The sequence below is a fragment of the Bombyx mandarina genome, chromosome 13 (genome assembly GCF_030267445.1).
Source record: "Bombyx mandarina strain Sakado chromosome 13, ASM3026744v2".
Lineage (NCBI taxonomy): Eukaryota > Metazoa > Arthropoda > Insecta > Lepidoptera > Bombycidae > Bombyx > Bombyx mandarina.
Window position 1 is genome coordinate 13842406 of NC_143220.1, and position 19860 is coordinate 13862265.

At 34.6% G+C, this 19860-nt stretch overlaps 2 protein-coding genes across 2 annotated transcripts; one reads left to right on the forward strand and one right to left on the reverse strand.

Moving 5' to 3' along the window:
- Positions 1-135: 135 nt before the first annotated feature.
- Positions 136-2799, reverse strand: mRpL28 (mitochondrial ribosomal protein L28). The gene is made up of 5 exons (XM_028172767.2): positions 2542-2799; positions 2211-2478; positions 1540-1859; positions 909-1090; positions 136-290 (listed from the first exon to the last, which is right to left on the reverse strand). Exons 1-5 carry the CDS (start codon positions 2560-2562, stop codon positions 233-235), a joined length of 849 nt encoding a protein of 282 aa, XP_028028568.2. The 5' UTR covers positions 2563-2799; the 3' UTR covers positions 136-232.
- A 1418-nt stretch (positions 2800-4217) lies between these two features.
- Positions 4218-18836, forward strand: LOC114241773 (uncharacterized). Its single transcript, XM_089732226.1, has 10 exons — positions 4218-5056; positions 5294-5435; positions 5860-5976; positions 7059-7210; positions 7767-7965; positions 8295-9461; positions 9546-9653; positions 9738-16173; positions 17105-17259; positions 18613-18836. The coding sequence occupies exons 1-10, from the start codon at positions 4940-4942 to the stop codon at positions 18690-18692; spliced, it is 8673 nt and encodes a 2890-aa protein (XP_089588352.1). The 5' UTR covers positions 4218-4939; the 3' UTR covers positions 18693-18836.
- The last annotated feature ends 1024 nt before the right edge of the window (positions 18837-19860 follow it).

The following is a 19860-nucleotide window of genomic DNA, read 5'->3' on the forward strand; positions in this document are numbered from 1 at the left end:
AAAATGTTATGTGATAAAGGTTATATGTCCTGCAGTCAGTAAAATGAGAAGCTAAATAATAATAATAAATTCAATTTGGGAACAAAATTTAAGAACATATCCACTTCTTAAACTGGTCAACAATTAAACACTGTATGATTCTCAAACATCATCTACTTTGAATTTTAAATATTCTATTTAACACAACAATTTATAAACTATTCAAACACATGACGGTGTCTAGTGATTGCACTTATGCTTCATCTTTTTTGCCAAAAGGATTCATTTTGGACAGCCACGATGTAGTAGCCCTGCAAATAAAAAACACTAATTATTAATTTAAAGAGTAATATGGCACACCTATAAAGACATGTTGAGTCCAAAATAACCTCCCATACTCAAGAACATAGACGTTATATACAGGTTTTAGTGTGGCAATGAATATCTTGTAGTTTACAATACTTCATTTGTCATTTTGTGTCTCAATTTGTATACACTAATATCTACCATGGCTGAACTGTAAATTTGCTTAATAACTGTTTGTATAAATGCTTCAGTTTATACGTAAATGTATGTTAAATTGAAATAAAAGAGAGTTGACAGTTGAAGATTCTAACCGTAACTTAATCTTAATTGGTTACTGGAGGCCATAGACATCACAATCTAAGTATCACCACCCACCCCAAGGCATAAGGTCAAAGACACAATGCAATGGTCATTCAACCCTTCAAACTGAAACACAGAACTTTGAGGTATACAGGTAACAAATGCTGGTTGACAATCACAGCATCCTAAGAATACTCTGAGAAATCTGCTATTCCCTAGTGATTTTCTTAGTCGCCTTTTAGAAACACAGTGTAGGGGTGGTGCTAATGTAGGTTATCTCCAAACGGCTAGTCGTTTATAGATCTAATTTGGTATGTACTTACGATATTTCATCAGCAGAACTACTTTTACTTTCAATTCCTGCAGATTTTAACTTTTCTACTAAGTTTTTTCTGTAGACATTTTTTAAAGGTATAGGTTTATTAGCAGCTTCTTTTAACTTTGCCACTTTGCTCAGTGCTTCATACCATGTCAGCCCATACCATTCAATTTCTTCAGGCGTATACTGAAAGCAATAGTTTGATTTTTTTTCTACTCTGGCTAAATATAAATTGAATTGTTTTAATTTAAGACATTAAGCTGCAGAGAATGACCATATATTTAAAATATACAATTGCTTTAATACTATGTGAAATTTTAGCAACTATATTATTAAAATCAATTCATCCAGGAAGTATCGGAAGGTTCGACTAGTAAGAAATTGAACCTACTACATATTACAAAGTTAATAAGACTAATCAGTAGTAGTGCAAACAAATAAATTAGCATCTATAGATTCCTTCTTTAGTATAACAGATATTGTGAATTCTGATAAAAAAACAAACAAAATATGAAACTTCTGTTAAGATTATGTTCTATATGAGGACTTTCATTAATACGAGATAAAGCAAAAAATCTATCATTATATTTGCTTACATATCAAATCTTAAAGTACATTAAGTAACCAGAACTTACTGATGATAAATAAGTTTTGTACTCCTCATAGATTTCCATCTGCTTTTTAGGGTCATAAGCGTGTCTAGGGCATCCATTCATTAATTCAGTTAATATTTGTTTTTTCAGTTTCAATGCTAGTACAGAGACTAAATCACAAGCAGGAGTCTTCAGTAGATAATGGTCAAACCCGTAGTGATCATTAATGAGACTAATAGTTCGATCCGTTACAGTTACTGAGAGATGAGTATTGAGAACTTCAGATCTTACTACAGTTCTCTTCAGTACCGGCACCCAGTAGTGAGGTACCCTGCGACGTCTATCATCACGCTTTTGGAAACCTATAATTTTTGTCTTGTTAATATTTGAATTTTAAACCAGATTGTATTAAAATAATATTTGAATAGTAACCACTATTCATAAGTTGGACTGTCATCTTATTTAAGTAATACAAAATCATTAATGTTATCTCAGCTTTCAATATTATAGAGATGCACAAACTTAGCCTAAGGGCTCCAGAATGCCTTAACATCACATTGCTCATAGTCGAGTTTGTCTTCCAATTTACAAAGCTATTTAAAAATAATTTGCGCAAGTTGGCGTGTGATCAAGGAAATCTGAATTTAAATATGGTATGTGTTTAGTTAGGTATATATTTAAGTCACATTACAATGCTTTAATGTTAGTTTTACCTTTAACCACAGCTTCTCCTCCCCATATCCCCTCATTGATTTCAACGGGGAATTTAAGAGGAATAGGAACATTTTGTATCGGATAAGTTTCACCAGTCAATTCGTCGCGTTTCCATTTCCCTTCTTGAGGAACGAAATGTACAGCTGCTGGCTTCAGTACCTTCCACTCACGCCAAAATTTTTTATAAGCAGGTGGAAGCTCTGACGCAATCCCAATTTCAAATCGTCCTTTCTTCTTAAATGTTTTCGACAACTGACGCGCAGTTACCTAAAAAGATTGACCATAAGATCGTAATGTAGATGATGAAATTTAAGCTTTAGAAATATATACCTGTAAACGAGAGGATGCCATCGAATTGCTTTATAGTTTTTTTGGAAGCATAAATCTTTGGGGAAAGATATTAACAGAATTTCAGTGGGTTACGATTTCCAGGATTTCCCTTCGATCATTAATTTTGCTTCAGTGATTTGGTTAATCGGATGACATTGATGACTTTTGCACAACACTAAACTTTTCTTAATTTCTTCATTGGATATGCAAAGGGACCACAGTCTGTACAATCATGTGTTTTTTAAACTAAAAAACCCTTATTCACATCTTATCTTTATCTAAATACTTTTGTATGTTCCAAATAATACTAACAAGAATTAAATTTAAGTATATTACAACTACAACTTTTAAATGTCATTTTTACCCGGTTTTTCGGTCATTGTTATAATAATAATAATAATATATTTATTAACCTTGAAAACATTTACACATAACAGTTTGCTATATTGTTAATAAGTCACTTTCCATGCTCGTTTTAAATCATTTTTCAACCGATGAATCAGCGCTGCGGTGGTGTCTTATATAGTTACCATAGCTTGATCAACATGATTATTCACATGGTACCTAATTAAATAATGTGTATTCAAAAGCAATCATTTAAAGTGGGTATTCGGATCAAGCGATGCGACTATTCCGGTATCTAAGACGTATTTATGAACGGCTTCTATAATTATAAAAATAATCGTGTAATTCGATCAAGCCCAAAAACCCAACATCCGGTGAACTGTGAACTGTGAACCTAATGGTGCATTTTATTTTTATAATAAAATAGTAGTAATAAGTGTATTTGTGAATTTATATTGTCCTTCATTCGTGTTTTTATTTATATTTCATATAAATTAAACCAGCACATAAGAAACAGTTGCAGAAAATGTCTGTGATATTTATTATCACATTTGTGAAAAAAGAAAAAGGCTTCTTTTTTACTAGATTCACTAGCTATACTAGGGTCATACTGGATTCACCGAGCGACTAGATGAGATCACGGGACTCTAACCTGGGGACGTTGCTTGCAGCCCTAGCAAGAGCAGTGCTTCACAGAATCTACCACCGAATCGGAAACGCGACCCGCTGAGAAGATCCGGCGAGAAACTCAGTGGGCTGTGTCTATGGGTTAGTTTACTCGCCGAACCCTTCGTCGCAAGCTACGGGTTCAACGAGAACTGTGACCAGTACTTCAAATACATAAAAGCACCGTTAGTTGATCGTGAAGATCCGAAATGATGTGTTTAGGGCGACGTCGACTGTTTACCATTGGGTCCGCGGGATTAGGTATGTATATTAGTTTCCGGTGTGACGTCAAGAGTGTTTTCGTGTTAAACCGCCTTCTCAAAGTGACGCACTAATACCGACTGAAAATACATACTGATGGAGTCAAGCTCCAGATCATCATGGAGGTCCACGTTCCTCATGAACCACGGTGCTCCGCAGGCTATCCTGCAAAAACGGGATTTTATGATTTGAAGGGTGTTCTTGTAGGGGTTTCAAATTAGTGCGGACCGCATGAGCGAACACTACACTAGGGCATAACTATTACACTAGTTCTAGTATCTCCACTAGTTGATGTGCAAACTAAATAATAACGTGGAGAGCGTGGAGCCTTGTGGGTTGTGGAACTTCGGCCGTCAGATGGCGGGGGCGAGACCGAGTTCCCTCTACTCGATACCGAAACGTACGATTCGACAAGAAGTCTTGTATGACGAGCACTAGTCTGTCTGGCACTCGCATGATCATGATATATAGTATGTTGATAAAACCGTTGTGCCAGACTTTATCGAACGCCTTTGCGATAAGAGGACTCCGGTCGGGATGAGTTTCCGCCTATTCATTAATCATCATGTCATAATCAGTTTTTGTTCATGTATTCCTTTCAATATTGTATAAACTATATATTTATATATATTTTCAGATATGCCCAGTAAATATGTATTTCTTTTATATATATTGCTGTTTAACTTATATTTCAATGCACCTAACATTATTTAATCTGCCTTAGCTTTAGTTGGTTGGTAGAGAGTTCTTTAAGCATCAAGTCCATCAATGTAAATGATATGTGAAGTCTAAAAAATAATTAAATATTAAAATTACTCGATTTTTTGAACATCAAAATTTCTACCTTTTCATAAAACAAAAAGTGTAGTCGGCGAAACCGTTGGCCATTTCTGATATTAAGTTATAATTTTACCATTGATGACATGCTGACGTGGTAAATGTCAATTAGTCTCCTTTGTCATGGCAAATTGACAATATTTATGTGGTGGTGGCTAAATTTTCAGAGATTAAGGTGAATACTAATTTGATTTCAGGACCAGTCCGTAATAAATATACGGTATTACAACCGTTTCGCTAAAAACAGTAATTAATACTTCATATTCTTAATGTTGAGGGAGTGTGAGCCATGTCGAACACTAAAAACATCGATCATCCCTCTGAGATGGAATTGTCAGAGGAAACCACTGCGAGACTGCCCTCCAGTGAAGTGTCCAGTGTCGCGGGAAGTGTAAAAACGACAAGGGTAAGTTAAGTAATGAACATACGTAACTGTAATAGTCATAATTTAATGTCATACGGTAATATAAAAAATTGTAAACATATTGACATAAGTAAACAAATTGCAAAAAATTACCCCCTTAATTTTAGTTTCACTGCTTATGTATATCGTTATCCAGCTTATTTGTAAATTATTTTCGATTCAGCTACCATAATAATACATCTTTAATAGATAATACTTAATCAGTTTTTATTTTTTCAGACAACTCCTCAATTTACATCTTCATCAGAACGACAAATAAAATTTGAACGAGCTCAAAAGTGTCTTGAGAATGCAGCTCTTGTATCTAAGCGTATCAAAGAACATAGGAAAGCCACCGCAGAGTTACTTGGACGTCCATTTGGTTAGATTTTGGAAATAATATTCATTGAAAAATTCCTACAGTAGAATAATTGAAAATAAAGTTAACAAAACTAAAATATCTCATTTGTGTCTTCTACAATACAATTCCTGCTAAATTTCATTACATTTCCTGAATTTAGTTTCATAACTCAATTCAGGAAATGTCCTTCAAAATAATTTTACTTCATTTTTATAGTAAATGAATGAGTTATATAAAAAACTTTTTAAAAACTTTAAATTTTCTAGGAATTTTATATTGTTATTAGTAATAATTATTAAACTAACCACATAAATGATTTCAAAAGATGAAAAATAAATCTGAGCAAAACACTCAAGATCTAAAATATAATATATTGCAATTTATATCTTGATAAAACCCAGTATTTAATATGAATTTAATAGCTTAGTATGAATTTAAATTTTAGAAGATGATGATTGTGCTGATACATCTTTGGAAATGGCATCCACCATGAGTGAACGAACAGGATTTTCTGCAGCCACTGATACTTCAACTACATTGTCAGTGCAGGATGCTCTAAACAGTATGTAGAGTATTTTATATGCTTATTTTATAATTCGGTATCAGTCATCTGTCGATTTACAGACTATAAATCTTAATAAATAATTTTATCTTAAGCAGGTAGTAGTAAAACGTGATATTCATGACAATGCATTTTCTTTTCCAATCATTCTTTTTTTTTCTAATTGCTTGGGTGGGTGGATGATCTCACAGCTCACCTGGTGTTAAGTGGTTAATGGAGCCCATAGACATCTACGACGTAAATGCGACACCCACCTTGATATATAAGTTCTAAGGTCTCAAGTATAGTTACAACGGCTGCCCCACCCTTCAAACCGGAACGCAATACTGCTTTACGGCAGAAATAGGCAGGGTGGTGGTGGTCGTACCTACCCGCGCGGACTCACAACAGGTCCTACCACCAGTAATTATGCAAATTATAATTTTGGGAGTTCCTGATTTTTATTACAAAATGCTATTCCTTCACTGTGGAAGTCAATTGTAAACATTTGTTGAGTATGTATTTCATTCGAAAAATTGGTACCCGCCTGGGATTGGTACACCGGTGCATCGCTCAACACCATAGCATCGGACATCTTATCCTTTAGGCCACAACAACTTCAAAAGTGCTCATGACCAAGGCTTACCTAGTGTAAGTTCCATAGTTGTTCAAATTGTAATTTGGTTTCGATAATAAATGATTTTGTATTTTGTTTCTTTGAAATTACTCATATCTATACTGTTACACAGGTGTCAACAGGAGAGCTGTGTATTATTATTGTTTTAAGAATATAAAACATAAAACTTTTGCTATATTCTTAGAGAATTATTGAATAATATTGAATCTACTTATTTGATACGATGAAAGATACCGACCAAGGATATTAAACAATTTATTTGTGAAAATAAAATCGCCTTAATTTATATTTTTTTTTTTTATTGCCTTTGTAGGCAGACGAGCATACGGCCCACCTGATGGTGAGTGGTTACCGTCGCCCATGGACTTCAGCAATGCCAAGGGCAGAGCCAAGCCGCTGCCTACTGCTTATATTTCTATGGTGTAAAGATTTCATAGTAAAAATTTAATTTATTGTATTTTTCCAGTACCTGGAATAAGTGAAAGTTTGGCTAATACCTTAAAACAAAAAGAAATACTCATGGAGAAAATAAAACAATACAAAGAATTAAGTAAAAGGTCTTCAACTACCATTGTCCGCAAGGAATCAACTACAAGTACTAAAACAGATTCAAAAAAGGTAATTATTGCTTATACTCTACATAGTTATAAAACAGCATTCAGTAGGCAGCAGCTTAGCTCTGCCCCTGGCATTGCTGAAATCCATGGGCGACAGTAACCACTCACCATCAGGTGGGCCGTATGCTCGTCTGCCTATAAGGGGAAAATTTTTTTTTTTTGCTGTAATGTATTCCATTTTGGGGTAGGCATTTTCAATGGTAGGCAGCGGCTTGATTCTGCCCCTGGCATTGTTGACGTCCATGAGCGACAGTAATCACTCACTATCAGGTGGGCCATATGCTTGTGAAAAGAAAGAAGTCTAACCTAGTCTTAAGTGGCTACCAACCCTTCACTTGAGTTCACAGGGTGAATGACTTTACCTAACTTAAGACTAGTCTTCAATAAACTCTTAATTGGTTTGTATCATGACTATCCCTTCAAACCAAAATACATTACTGTTTTCTGTCATAAATATGGATAAGGGTGGTAACCTGAGTAGGCTTATATGATCACTAATATTAAAAAGTATGAACTAATGTCAATTTCGCAGACTAAGTATTTCATTATAATTTCAGAGCACACAATTAGGCGATGTAACCCATTTAAGTAACACAATAAAAGAAAAAGATAACGCCTTAAGTGTTTTGCAAGTCAAGATGAAAATTATGGAGACGACTATTCTAGACTTGCAAGAAAAAATAAATGAAAAAGATCAAATAATAGAAGCTAAAAATAAAGCGACAACACTCATGTCAGATACATTAAGCAAAAAAGGTAAATTATTTTACACTAAAACACTGACATAAAAAGATGAAATTATTCATAAATGAATGCCCTTTTCTCGATAGTTTTTAATGTAAGTTTTCTTGGGTCTGTTGTTGGTGCAATTCAGACTTTCATCCTATTTATTTTCTTTGCCCATAATTACTACATTTTCTAATTTATCTTATTTTCTTATTCACTTATCATAGATGCTATCTATGATAATAAAAATATCGACGCGTAAGCTAATTTTTAGGGGGAGTTGACTATAAATTTTAATTCAGAGTTTTATCTTAGTACCATAAAAATAAAGTCACTTTAAAATAAACATTTATTTTCAGACAAAGATTCCCTCGCTTTGTTAGAAGATACGAAACAGCAAATGACAAAAATGCAGGAAAATTTTATTGCAATGGAAGCAGAATGGAAAGATGAAAAACAAAGGCTACTGAAAGATATTGAATCTAAAGATGTGAGGATCAGTAGTTTAGAAGAAGCTAATAAATTACTTGAAGCAGCCCGATTCGAAATCAGTCTCGAACATTCGAAATTAGCACAGGAACTAGAACAGAAAAATAAAGAAATTACAGAGTTTGAAGAGAAAATCAAAGAGTTGGCTAAACAAAGTATTGAACCAAGTTGTGAGGAAAAAACTGAAATAGAAGAGAAAGGTTCCCTTGAAATAGCCAACATGACAGAATTAACAAAAAAAATTGAATTACTAGAACATTTGAATTGTCAAATTAGACAAACTAACAAAGAACTTGAAAATAAACTAGCCACAATGAGCACTGAATCAAAAGCAGTAAGCTCCCCAAGTAAAAAAGGGAGTCCTGTAATATCTAGGAAAAGTGGTAGAAATACAGCCTCCAAAATGAAGTCTCCATGGAGTCAGCTGTCGTCTGAAACTCTCAGCCAGGACACAGATAAGAAAATTAACAAAAATGAAGTAGCAAAATTAGAAATGGTCATTCAATCATTGAATAAAGACCTTGTAGATAAGGAATATGTTATATCCGAAAAAGATACTTTACTGGCTGAAAAAGAAAAGTTATTGGCAGGTAAAGACACATTAATAGCACAGTTACAGTTGGAACACCAACAACATATGGAAGGGCCGAGTTTGATCCATGTTGGCACAAATACTGAGGAAGTAAATGAGAAAGCAAAAGTGCAAGAGCAATTAAAGCAAGAACTAAATGATGAAATTAAAGATGTCGATGTAAAAGATCTTATAGAGAAACTAAAATCGGCTGAGAAGCAAATCACTCAGCTCAATGATGAAATTGATGCTGCAAATAAAAATATGATAAAAGTGAAATCTAACCACAAATTAAAATTAAAACAAATGCAAAAAACAATTGATAATTTCAGTAAAGTATCTGATTCAAACAAAGAAATTGTCAGACTTACTGAAGAACTACATCACCTATCACAAAAGGTGGCTGAGTTGGAGGAGGAAAAGGGTAATTTACAATTACATCTTGTAGACTATGATAGTGGTAGAAGTAAGTATTCGAGTCTAGTTTATGTCACTTCGGTTGGTAATTTTAGAACCACATTTATACGTGAACAATTTTTTTTTTTAACAGTGATTGAATCTGATGTTTACAAGAAAATGATAGAAATGGAGAATCTGGCCGAGACTAGATTAAAGGCAATTAGTCTATTAGAATCACAGAAGTTTGATTTAGTTCAAGGTATACAATTACTCGTACAATTAACAATAAGATTTACTTTGTTTTGGTAGAAGACAATATATTACTGTATGTTGTCTGTTTCAGAATTGCATATATTACAACAAAAATATGACGAAGTAGAGGATAAGCTTGCAGATATATCTCAACTTCAAAGTGATCAAGTTTGTTCAGAAATTAAATCAGTACACTTGGAAGAGCAAATTGATGCCTTAAGTGCGTCTAAAAAAGAATTGGCATTGGTAATAGAAAATCTAAAATTGGATAAAGAGCAGCTGTATGGAACCATTAAAGACTTAGAAAATGACAAAGAAGATATAATGAATAAATTGCAAAATTACATACAAGAAAACATGGAATTAACTGACAAATCGGAAAAAATGAGCGCGGAGAAAGTTAGTTCAGCCGAGTCTATCGAAATAGTAGAATCATTGACTACCCAAGAAAAGTTAGAGCTTGAAGAATACAACAAAGCGCTGAGTAAAGATGATGAATGTGACAGAGAGAACATTTCTCCCACTAACGAAACAAACATTGATTGTCTAATAGAGCAAAGTACTGACTTAAACAAAAAGATCGATTTGTTAACACACGAAAGAGATGAGATCTTTGCCAAAATAAATAAATTGAATGTTGAGAATGAAACACTTCATCAAACTATTTCTGATCTGAGCAATAAGTGTGCTGGATTGCAAACAAACATTGAAACACTGAAAAATGAAAAATCTAAGCTAGAAGAATTGAATCATGAGCTCACTCGTCAAATAGAAGAATTAAAACATGAACGGATAGAAATAGTGAAAGAAACAGCAGAGTTTACAAAACCACTAAATACTGAAGAGGCAACAGAAGCTTCTCAATTAGAATCGCAGCCTGACGAAAAATCAATTGGAGAAAAAGGTCTTAACAGAACGAAATCAGTCAAACAATTAACAAAAGAAATACTCAAATTAAAGAACACCATAAAGGAAAGGGAAGATGAAATAGCAGACTGCCAAATGAAAATATTATCTTTGGAAGAACATCAGCAAAAACAAAATGAATTGTTGCACAGTAATAGCCGTTTAGAAAATAAATTGAGGTCTTTACAAGAGGAAAATCAACATTTGAAACAAGAAATAGAAACTATTAATAAAAACCAGGAATCTGAGCAACAGCTATTACAATACAAAGAGGCCCACGACAGCTTGCAGCAAGAAGTACAAAAATTACATCGTGACTACTCTAATGCTATTAATGCCAGAGATACCAGAATTAACGAACTTGAAACAGTTCTAGTTGAGTATGAAAAACAAATTTACAGCATAGGAAACACGTTGCAACAAAAAGACAAAGAGCTAAACGAATACATAAATCAGGTAACGAAACTAAATGACGTTTCGCAAAAACTAAAATCAACCATTGAGCTGCTCGAAGAGGAAAAAGCTAAAGATCAAAATGCTGATGTTATTAAGTCACTGAATAAGCAAATTGCAGTACTACAAAAGAAATTGGTTGAATTTGAAGATAAGGTAAGAATATTGGAAGAAGAAAAGGGACAAGTAATGACACTGAAGAATGTTCTAGAAAATACAAATATCAGCTTAGAAAGTGAATTAAAAAAATTGCAAGAACTATACGCGGAAAAACAAATACTTATCAAGGAATTACAAGCCCAACAAAACATGCACTCGGAAGAAATGACAGCACTAGTTAATCAAAACAAAGAACGAGATGAAGAAATACATGAAATTAAGCTTCAGTTAAGAAAAGAATCTATAGAAAATGAAAAATTACGAAATTCTTTAGGATCCAAAGAGCAATACGCTAAGGATATAATGCGTACATTGGACGAAACAAATCATAAAGTAAATGAACTAACTACTGAAAAACAAAACTTGTCACAGGAATTATTAGTTTTGGAATCTAAAAATAAAGAAATAATGGAAAAATTAAAGAAATTCGCTGTTACTATAAAGAAAAAATCCGCAATGTATGTAGAATTAGAAAATACTTTACATGAAACACAAAAGCAATTACAAGAAAAAAATGAACAACTAGAAAACGTATTTGTTCAGGTTGATACATTACCGCTGCTGCGAGATAAATTAAAACACGCAGAGGAAGAAATTGACCATTTACATTCTATAAAAGCATCATTAGATCAACAACAATCGAATAATATTCAACAATTACAAAACAAAATACTAAAATCAGAAGAGAAATTAAAACAGTCTTCGGAAGAAATACTCAGTTCGTCTGAAAAAATAGCTACTTTGCAAGAGCAAATTGCAAGTAGTAGTCAGGAAAATAGTATTCTTAGAACACAAATTGAAAATTTAAACAAAAAGTTAGTAGAACACGAAATAGAGCAAAAAAATAATACTAATTACACTACAAAAATAGCTACTTTAGAAGCTGATATAAATCAGAAAAACAATCAGATTTCAGAGTTACTTGCAAAAATAAATCACGAAGAGCAGTCGAAAATCCAAACGCAATTTGGCATTGATGCTAAAATCCAAGAAAGAGATTTATACATCGAAAATCTAGAGAGTGAATTAAGCAAGTACAAGAGTCGGATTTGTCGTCTAGAGGAAAGTATCGCCGTAATGGAAGACAGGAGATATTCATTAGAACGTAAAGCAGATCAGCTAGGTAGTCATTTGCAAGAAAAACAAAAGGCATACAGTGAGTACACAATTCAAGAAGACGAATTGGTCAATAGACTGGCTGTTCTTATGGATCACGACAGGGTTGTCGAAAAACAATTACTTGAAATTGAACACGAAAACAAAGAACTTCAGAAGAAAAACCAAATTCTGCTAGAAGAAAATCAAAAGCTTCAAATATCACTATCAGATATGCAGCAACACTATAATGCTCTAGTTGAAAAAGCCAACAGAACTGATTTGGCCGAGTCAGAAAGCACGAAATATCAAACTCAACTCCGTGACCTTGAATCGAATTTAAAACGAATTACACATGAACATCAAACACTAATTGCTCAGAAAAAGAAAGAAATTGAGGACTTAGAAATTGAATTTAACACACAAATAGAGAGTGCTATACGAGATAAGAAAGTTCTGAATGAGAAATATGAAAAAAATATAGAATATGTAACACAACTGGAAGTACAGTTGCAAGAATATAAAAACAATATTGAAAACCTCAACATGAATGTTGAAGAATTGAATAAAATGAATCTTGAACTCATTGATAAACATGTACAGAAACAGCAAACGCAATCACCCGACTATACTGAACAGTACATTAATGAAATTAATAAATTAAATGCACTACTTAAACAAAAAGATGAAGAAATAATAGCGTTAAACCAAAAAATAAATAACGCTCAAGTAAGCTACATGTCTATGGTTTCAGATTATGAAAGTAAATTAGCCCAATTTACTACAAAACTTGAAAATATGGAAGAAGAAATGCAGCGAGTTTCAAAGCAGTTGCTTGATTCAAAACAGCATAACGAAGAGCTACAAATTTTAGTAAGGGAAAAAGATGATCAGATCAAAGAATTAAAAGAAACCAAACTGACATTTGAAATGAATATACCTAAAACTGAAGGCATGATCATTTCATCTACTATAGAGCCAATGAGTGACGATGCGAACAATGTTGATATTTCGTCTATAGAATCACAAATAATTTCAGGTGATTCTGAACCACCTTTATTCAAAATGGACGCAATGAAAAAAACATCTGAACAAATTCAGAAACAATCTGTTGGAAAAGGTGAATATGATACCATTTCTGAGCCGGTAATGGTAGCTAAGAAAGCATACGTGTGCTTTGGCAACGAAGATGTTTCAGAACAAGATCCATTCAATTCCGACGAAGGATGGGGCTTAGGTGAATCTGAGGAAATCGAAGATCCAACACCAGGATTGTCACATTTAAATAGTCAAATTCAACAACTTAAAAATAAAAATGATGATTTGAAAGATCAACTGAACGCGAGTAATAATAAATTAATAAAAGCATTAAAGAAGTTAAAAGAGTTCAAATCTAGTAACGAAGTGCTCTCTGCTGAACTCAAAATATCAAAGCAATTATCTCAATCTACATTACTGGATACTGCAATAGAAGATGAGCTTAGATTAAATATTCAGGATTTGGAGAAGAAACTTGAAGAAGCTCATAATGAACTAAAAAAAGAAAAGCGTGAAAAAGAGTCCATTAAAAAACAAAATGAAGTATTTAACAGTGCTAATGAAAGATTAACTGATATGAAAGAAAAATTAGATAACGAAATTGAACTATGGAAGTATAAATTTAAAGAAGCTAATGATAAGTTATCAACAGTACAGTGGGAAGGAGAACCAAAATCAACATCGCAACCTTCAGTTGAAACGACTCCGTGGAGCGACGAAAGCAAGCTGAAGGAAGAAATTGTAAAAATAGAAAAGGAAAATGAAGAACTTCATTCTATTGTAGAACATTTAACCTTACAGAATAAAGATTTGCTGGAGAAACAAGGAAAACTACTGGTAGAGATTCAAAATCTGAAAAGCAATCTAGAGCAGGTATCGTCATCTTGTGAAAATTGTTCGGCTTTAAAACAAAATATACTAGAACTTCAATTAAAGAACTCGGAACTCGAGAAAATGAATGTATCGTTAAACGAAAAAATACGTGACCTAGAAATAAATATGAACGAGGCGATAGAAGAACATAAGAAAATGAAAATTACTTACGAAACAAGACAAGAAGAAGATTTAAATAATAAGATGGAATTAGAAGAACGCTGCTATATTTTAGAAGAAAAACTGAAAAGCCTAGAACTATCTGAATCTGAAGCAAATCAAAAAGTTGTAAACCTTATTTCAGAATTAGAATCTATCAGTAAAGATAAAAATAAAGAACAGCTTAAAGTCCAAGAGGAGGAAGAGTTTATACAGGAACGTTCAGTACTACAAGAACAATCTGCAAAACTCAACACGGAATTGCAAGAGTGTTATACAAAAATTATACAACTCGAAACCTTGAATACTGAATTAACAGGACACGATGTAGTAAACCAAGAACAAATAAACCAATTGAAATCAAAATTAGAGCAATTGAATATCGAGAATGACAATTTGCTTTCGACTGTTGCTGAATTACGTTCGTCGATATCCAGTGCTGTGGATCAACGAGGTTTTGAAATAGCTGAACTATGGAAACAACATTTAGCTCAAAGAGAGGCGGATTTCCAAAAAACTGAACATGAGCTCCGTGTCCAATTGAGTGCCTTTGAATCAAAATATGAACAATTGTTGGATAGTGTGCAGTCATCAACACAAGAAGAAACTCATAAAATAGTCACCATGGAACAAGTAACTTCATTGCAAAATAAACTACAAGACAAAGAAGAACATTTGCGAAATTTACAAGAAAAATATGCGGATGTAATTAATCAATTAGAAATTTTAAGGTCTGAAATAGAAGATGAAAAGGTTACATTTGAAAATAAACTTCTTGAACAGCAAGAAGAATACGAAAAACAGATTAAAGATCTTAGGACAGAGAATCAAAGCTATAAACAAATGCAGGAACAATCGATATTGAATATTAATGAAGAAAATGCGCAACTTAAAAAAAGTAGTCAAGAAATTGAGCTTCAAAACGAACAGTTACAATTACGCGTTAATGATGCCGAAGCAAACGTATTGGAACTTACCCATCAACTTGAATTAAAAGATAGTGAAATTTATCAAAAAACTCATGAATATACCATAACATTGACGCAAAGAAATGATGAATTCGAAAATGTTAGACAGCAACTTGTGGAGTATGAAAAGCGCATCGAAGATTTGACTTATGAAAAAGAGTCCGAATTAGCCATTCTACGATTGAAAATGCATGAAAATTCGAATCATTATGAGACTATGCAGAAAGAATCTGAAATAGAAAGAGCGAAATTAATTGAAGAGCTCAATGTTAAAATTACCGAGTCCGTCAGTCTTAATAAGCAAGTGGCCGAATTGAACAAAGCTCTTGAAGAAGAAGTGGCTAAAACTACCGAGATGCAAACAGCTTTAGAAAATCAAGAAATGGAAATCGTCACTTTGAATGACGAAATTACGAATCTGCAAAACATGGTCAGAGCATCGAGTAGTAAAATACAAAAGCACGTTTCGTTTGCTTCAGATACAAAACAAGGTAGGGACGAACAGCTTGACAATACTATGAACAAAGAGCTTCTAGACGCAGTACCAAGAGCAGAATTAGATTTAGCTATGTACATGCTGCATCAAAGAGATGTTCGATGTGAAGAACTTACCATGGAACTGACTCAATTGCTAGAAGAGAGGGACACGTTGCAATTGCGACTTTCTGATAGTTTGAGATCTGTTGAGGAGATGAAGTCAAAGTGCAAAGCTGTCGGTTTGGATGAGTCAATAAGTTCTATTCCAGGAACGGTATCGGAATTGCCCAGCTTCAGTGTAGAAAAAGAGCAGCAGTTTGTCGATACTCACAGAGGACAGACCTCACGGAGCAGTAGCGTCAGTGATCCTGACGGAGACAAACCGAAGTTGCAAGCCAAGTTAGTATAAAATATTTTACACAACGTGAAAGTCATCCTTGAAAGCCACAGATACGCGAGATCGTCGTATACTATACCGTAATTTCGTGATGCCCGGTTTGGTATGCACTAATCTGTGGGCATGTCTACGCAAATGTAGACTTTGTACTAACTTCATATTTAAAAAATATCATACATATTATAGCGGATAAAAAAAAACATAATTGACAGAACTTCTGTGTGACTGTTTTTGTAGCGATCTGTGTGCTTAGTGCGAGTTTTTTAACGATATCGATAGCGTGAAAGTTAGCCCAATTTTGTATGCAGTTGGAACAGCGCCCCTAGCGGCAAACGTAGGCAAACGATCCCATTTCATACAAATATTAAACGAAATAGATTGTGTTCACGATCCGAAGTGTTTCCAACACAGGGGGCGTGTCTTTTTATTTTATTGTTTTGTTATTCTAGCATTCGACGTTGTTATCGAACACCTGACTTTTACGATGAAAGAATCACACTGTATTACAAAAAAAATCAAAGCTGCTAATAAAGCAAATTAATTCTTAGACCTCATGGCTCGGGGTGATGGCAATGATTTCCGGTAACCGCTTAAAGTAGGTGGGCCTTATTGTTCTATAAGATATAAGTGGTGGTAACGACCTCTTGTGAGTCCGCGCGGGTAGGTACCGCCACCCTGCCTATTTCTGCCGTGAAGCAGTAATGCGTTTCGGTTTGAAGGGTAAGGCAGCCGTTGTAACTATACTTGAGATCTTAGAACTTATATCTCAAGGTGGGTGGCGCATTTACGTCGTAGATGTCTATGGGCTTCAGCAACAGGTGGGCTGTGAGCTCGTCCACCCGTCTAAGCAATAAAAAATAAATAAGTGGTCGGGTTAACCTAGTGTTATTGATAGAAGTTCGATAAAGGATGCCTATGAATATCCTTGTGTAGGCTGTCGGAACTTCGAAGCGTCAAGCACACTCGAGACGTGCGGCTCCGTCACGAGAGCGAGCAGCGGCAGTTGGATCTACGCTTGCTGCAGCGCGACGTCGCCAACCTGCCGCCCGAGGCGGTCGAGCAGCTCGCGCAAGCGCATCATACACTTTGTAAGCGATATATTTACTTTATTAATAACTTTGTAACTAATTGTAACTATATTTGAGACCTTAGAACTTATATCTCAAGGTGGGAGATGCATTTACGTTGTAGATGGCTAGGGGCTCCAGTAACCACTTAACACCAGGGCTGTGAGCTCGTCCACCCATTTAAGCAATAAAAAAAATAAAAAATCTTTATTAATAAGAAAATACGTCGAATCTAGTCGGTGTGGAGGGTTTAACGACAGAGGAAAAATCTTCCACCGAGCGGGTGTCATTGCTCGGCAAACCGACGGTCCGAGCGTTTTTTTTTTCGTACCTAAGCCTAATGGCCTTGAGAGGTCATTTCAGCGTAAACCTAACAAGTAGGTGAGCTCACGGGGCTCAAGCCTGACGACGTTGTTAACATGTTAATTAATAATAATTTACTCGTCGAGCCCTTCGTTAGTGCTTGAGGTATCTAAAAGCACCGTTAATGGATCGGGAAGATCCGTAATGACGTGTGGACGGTCCGAACGTTGTTGTTTATCATGAAAATGTCGTAAGCGAGATTCAGGCCTCTGTCAGATATCGTGTGTTCTATGATGGCTGCACGCCACATTAGCAATATCAACATCGGATTTTTCTTACCTAATTTCCGGAATGCTCAATACCAGTCCGGTAGAATAACCATTAGTAATGTGTAAGTGATTGGGTAATTGTCAGGGTATCAGATTTGCTCACTGACAAGAAATCTATTGGTTACATACTGACTTTATATTCAGTTTCCGTAGTTTCGCCTTGAAATTAGTAAAAAAAATTAAGACCATCTGGCACGGATATTAATATTTCGGATAGATCATACATTCCGATAGATTCTAAACTTTAATAACTTTATGTGAAATAAATATAAGGCGACAATTTTTATTAAATAAGACAATTATCTAAAAATTAGCGACCCGCCCTCGCTTCGCTTCGGAAACATTAAAACAGACATGAAACCAAAATAAATAAATAAAAAATAAAATAAAATAAGTATCCTATGTTCATCAGGGACAATGTCGGCTTCTAATGGTAAAAGAATTTTTAAAATCGGTCCAGTAGTTTCGTAGCCTATTCGAAACAAACAAACAAACAAATCTTTCCTCTTTATAATATTAGTATAGACGAACACTTGAAGAAAAATCATATTTATTAATCAAGATCCTCTTTCTCCATTCAAACCTATCATACGTCATGTATGTACTCTCATCGTTCCCTCTCATCACATATCCTCTTTCACGAAATCCATCCAATGACCCTCTCACAAATCGATCTCACACTATCGATTAAAATAATAATGATATTCGAATGAAAACTTAAGTTTAATTAAACTGTTTTTAGCCCGAGACACGCAAAGTACGTCGACGGTTCTTCTGAATTGGCTTCGAGGGAAGAGCACTCCAAAGGTTGTACACATGTGATTAATGGTTTCCAATGTTGTACTGATTTAGTACAACGTTCTCGCACACCACCGTAACAATAGGTATCGTTTTAATCTATAGACGCTTGAAAGGCAAACGTGACTAAGCGACAATTCGTGAACTATACAGTAGACTAATTTAAAGTTGAAATACCTGAAAATAAAATCTATTTTAACGAATCTATCTGTATGATTGAAATGATTTTAATAGACCTAGAAATATATTTTTTTTGCGCATCGAATATGGTTATTGCCTATCATTTATGTACAAAGCAGTTATTGTCGCTTAGTCACGTTTGCCTTTCAAGCGTCGCTATAAGTTTTTTTCGTCACGTGCTCCCGCGTTACGCTAATAAAAAATCGTTAACGTCGGTAAATTTTGAATAAGCTATACCACTGTCATATATAAAAAATAAATACTAGCTTAGTTCTGTAATAGTTACTAAACCCAGGCGTGTTGCATATTTATGAATTATTTTGGCTGTTTGATCTAGAATAGCCACTATCCCATCTCTTCCCGTGTGCTTTTTGAAATACGACTAAAAGTTGGAGAATCTGCAGCTAGCAACGTTCTCTTATTATATATATTATTATACCAGCGTAGTGGGATTGCTCACTTGCCCGCGTAGGTACTTTCTGGTTGAAGGATGGGACAACGGTTATGCAATAGAAGCTTCCACTCTTCAGCTCATGTCTTGGGATGGGTGATGGAATTCTCGTGTCATATGCATAGGTTTTGACTGGTGGTAGGACCTCTTGTGATTCCGCACGGGTAGGTACCACCACCCTGCCTATTTCTGCCGTAAAACAGTAATGCGTTTCGGTTTGAAGGGTGGGGTAGCCATTGTAACTATACTGAGACCTTAGAACTCATATCTCAAGGTGAGTAGCGGCATTTACTTTGTAGATGTCTATGAGCTCCGGTAACCACTTAACACCAGGTGTACTGTGAGCTCGTACATCCATCTACGTAATAAATAAATAGAAAAGGTTCTGGTAACCGCTTTCCATCGAGCTGGCCGTGAGCTGGGTTCATCCATCGACGCAATAATAAGTATAAATAGTGTATGTCATATTTGTTTTATTAATAGGCATAGTGTACTTTTTCATAAATAGCGTGCCACCACCAAATAGGGCATGAATTTAAAGTGTTTGAAGAAACATCGATT

Bases quoted from the DNA above. Each gene is read 5' to 3' on its own strand.
- mRpL28 (XM_028172767.2), bottom strand. From the start codon at position 2,562: ATGGCATCCTCTCGTTTACAG. The intron at 1,091-1,539 runs GTAAGTTCTGGT...TATTGCTTTCAG, and splicing joins ACAAAACTTATTTATCATCA to TATACGCCTGAAGAAATTGA. The intron at 291-908 runs GTAAGTACATAC...TTTTATTTGCAG, and splicing joins AGTTCTGCTGATGAAATATC to GGCTACTACATCGTGGCTGT.
- LOC114241773 (XM_089732226.1), top strand. From the start codon at position 4,940: ATGTCGAACACTAAAAACATCGATCATCCCTCTGAGATGGAATTGTCA. The intron at 5,977-7,058 runs GTATGTAGAGTA...GTATTTTTCCAG, and splicing joins AGTGCAGGATGCTCTAAACA to TACCTGGAATAAGTGAAAGT. The intron at 17,260-18,612 runs GTAAGCGATATA...AACTGTTTTTAG, and splicing joins GCAAGCGCATCATACACTTT to CCCGAGACACGCAAAGTACG.